This window comes from Lactuca sativa, chromosome 3 (assembly GCF_002870075.4).
Source record: "Lactuca sativa cultivar Salinas chromosome 3, Lsat_Salinas_v11, whole genome shotgun sequence".
NCBI classification, from domain to species: domain Eukaryota; kingdom Viridiplantae; phylum Streptophyta; class Magnoliopsida; order Asterales; family Asteraceae; genus Lactuca; species Lactuca sativa.
The window spans coordinates 207656123-207658920 of NC_056625.2; the positions used below are offsets into that span (position 1 = coordinate 207656123).

Sequence of the window (2798 nt, forward strand, 5' to 3'; positions counted from 1 at the left end):
TACAATGATATTACATTTATCAAGTATCACACAGCGAACTATTAAGTGATCTTCATATAAATCTTGTCCAATACTAGTTCTTCAACAAGTACTTATGAACTTGGTTGCAACACTTTGTCACTTTCATCTTAGTCGGATGCTCCAACGCATGCTCCAAAATGCCTGGTCACTTTGCCAAATGCCCGACCATATTGTGGACATATAACTATTTTGCAAATAAAGCATTCTCTTGAACGAGGAGATCATCCTCTTTATTGCCCTTCACTCACCGGGAGGATATTCTTTTTCCCATCAATCATTCACTCATCAGAAATGCATTCTCTCTCTGACCGTTCTAATAAAGTAGTCAAACCCTAATAGTAAATGGCTAGGATATGTTGTGGTGATTGCGGAAGAGACTTAAAGGGAAGGAGAGGGATGGTGAGAAAAGTTGTATGGGTAGGGCTTGTTTTGTTTATAATAAGTTATACATGATACATAAATCATTAAAAAGCTTTCAGAAAGTCTTGCATTTTGAATTGAATATGACTAATACACAAACCAAAAAACAAAGTAGAAAGATTGTTCTAGTGAAAGTAATAGATAAAAGACAACTTGCACATTATCCGACCAATGAACGGTTTATGTAATTTATTCTAGAAAGTATAAACTCTAGAGCTAGAAAAAGAAAAATTATCTAAATAAAGACCATCCTATATTTTTCTGTAGATAGTGTCACCCATTTGTATGGCAAGTGCTTTTCGCCTACCAACATGGAAACACCATTCTCTTCTTTCATCGCACTATGCTCTCTTCTTTCTGCAATTACGTACTGCTGCTTGATTTACAATGCAAAGTTATTCCATAAACTCCGGTGCTTCCTCCTCCCACTGCTGCCCGGAGATAATGCACCGCCAACTTACCCTGTCATTGGCTGCCTGATTTCCTTCTACAAGAACCGCCACCGTCTGCTGTCGTGGTACACGGATCTACTCTCTGCATCACCAACCCAGACGGTGGTGATACGCCGCCTTGGTGCTCGGAAAACCATCATTACGGCCAACCCAGAAAATGTTGAATACATGCTTAAAACAAATTTCATTAACTTCCCAAAAGGAAAGCCTTTCACTGATATTCTTAATGATTTTCTTGGGTGTGGGATTTTCAATGTCGATGGAGAGCTCTGGCACGCTCAGCGTAAGTTAGCAAGCCACCAATTCTCCTCCAAATCGTTGAAAGAGCATGTGGAAACCATCGTGAAGGAATCTGTAAAAACGAAGCTTTTTCCGTTACTAGATTCTCTGGCCGGCGGTAAGGCGGTGGACTTACAGGAGGTGTTGAGACGGCTGGGGTTTGATATTGTTTGTAGACTCTCATCAGGGTTTGATCCATGTTGTTTGGGAGATGAACATTGTTTCTTCGACGAAGTGGAAATCTTGAAAGCGTTTGACAAGGCGGGGGAGATAAGTGCAAAACGGGAGGCGACACCCATCTCCACCGCTTGGAAGTTAAAGAAAGTGTTGGGTGTTGGGTCCGAGAAAGTCTTAAAAGATTCCGTGAAAAAGATTCATGAATTCATAAGCAAAATAGTTGATGAACGAAAGAAAAACAAAACTGAATCTGAAAGTAAAGATTTATTAAGTAGAATGATAATGGATGGTGTGAGTGAAGACGTTATAAGGGATATGTTAATCAGTTTCATCATGGCCGGAAGAGACACGACGTCGGCGGCGATGACATGGCTTTTTTATGCACTTTCCCGGCATTCCCAGGTAGAAGAAAAGCTTGTAAATGAAATAGGGTTTCAATTCAAAGAAGATGAATATGAAAAACTTAAAGAAATGAAGTATTTACAGGCTTGTCTTTGTGAAACCATGAGGCTATACCCGCCGGTTGCTTGGGACTCGAAGCACGCCGTCTATGACGACATGTTGCCGGACGGGACTCCGGTGAAAGCCGGCGATAGGGTAACGTATTTTCCATACGGAATGGGAAGGATGGAGAAGATATGGGGGATGGACCGGTTGGAGTTTAGACCGGACCGGTGGTACGATTGTAAGCCGGATGAGAATGGAGGGACAGTGTATTTGAAGGAGGTGTCGCCGTTCAAGTTCCCGGTTTTCCATGCCGGTCCAAGGGTTTGTATTGGGAAAGGGCTGGCTAATGTTCAGATGAGTTATGTGGTAGCTTCGATCGTGAAACGGTTCGAGATCAGACCGGTGGTTTCAGGGAAGGAGGCGGTGTATTTGCCGTTATTGACGGCGCATATGGACGGCGGGTTGAAGGTGTTCATACGGAGGAGACAGAATGGACTGGTGCCACCTGTCAAGATAGCAAGATAAAGAAGAATTTATTTGAAAGTACAAGTTAATACTAAATGTCTACATCCTACAACCTTTTTATTTACTGTCTATTTGTGTTTTTTTAATTTATCATGTATATGCCATCTTCTATAATAAAATAGAAAACAATAAAACGTATGTTTGTAATTTTTTGAAATGTTAAGCGTATTTTATGGCCATTTAATTGGATTATTTTTATGGAATTCTTTTAAATAATATAATAAAAATGATTCCCTCTATTGTCGAACTTTTGTTAAAATCCATAAACAAGTCAATACAAGCTAGTTCACAAATAATTATAAGACTACTCAGATGACTGAGAACAAGCACATGTGCACCACGTATTCCGTTTCACTAAACAAATACGATCGAGATGAAATAAGTGTACAATCAATAATATCTCACACGAGTATTGTCGACAACATTATGATTCAAGTAGTTCATTTATCCTACAAACATACTAATTGTCTACGGTAG

At 40.0% G+C, this 2798-nt stretch overlaps 1 protein-coding gene across 1 annotated transcript; it reads left to right on the forward strand.

Annotated features, from left to right (window-relative positions):
* Positions 1-695: 695 nt before the first annotated feature.
* On the forward strand, positions 696-2494 carry LOC111877549 (cytochrome P450 94B3). Its single transcript, XM_023874064.2, has one exon. It carries the CDS (start codon positions 753-755, stop codon positions 2319-2321), a length of 1569 nt encoding a protein of 522 aa, XP_023729832.1. The 5' UTR covers positions 696-752; the 3' UTR covers positions 2322-2494.
* Positions 2495-2798: the final 304 nt, after the last annotated feature.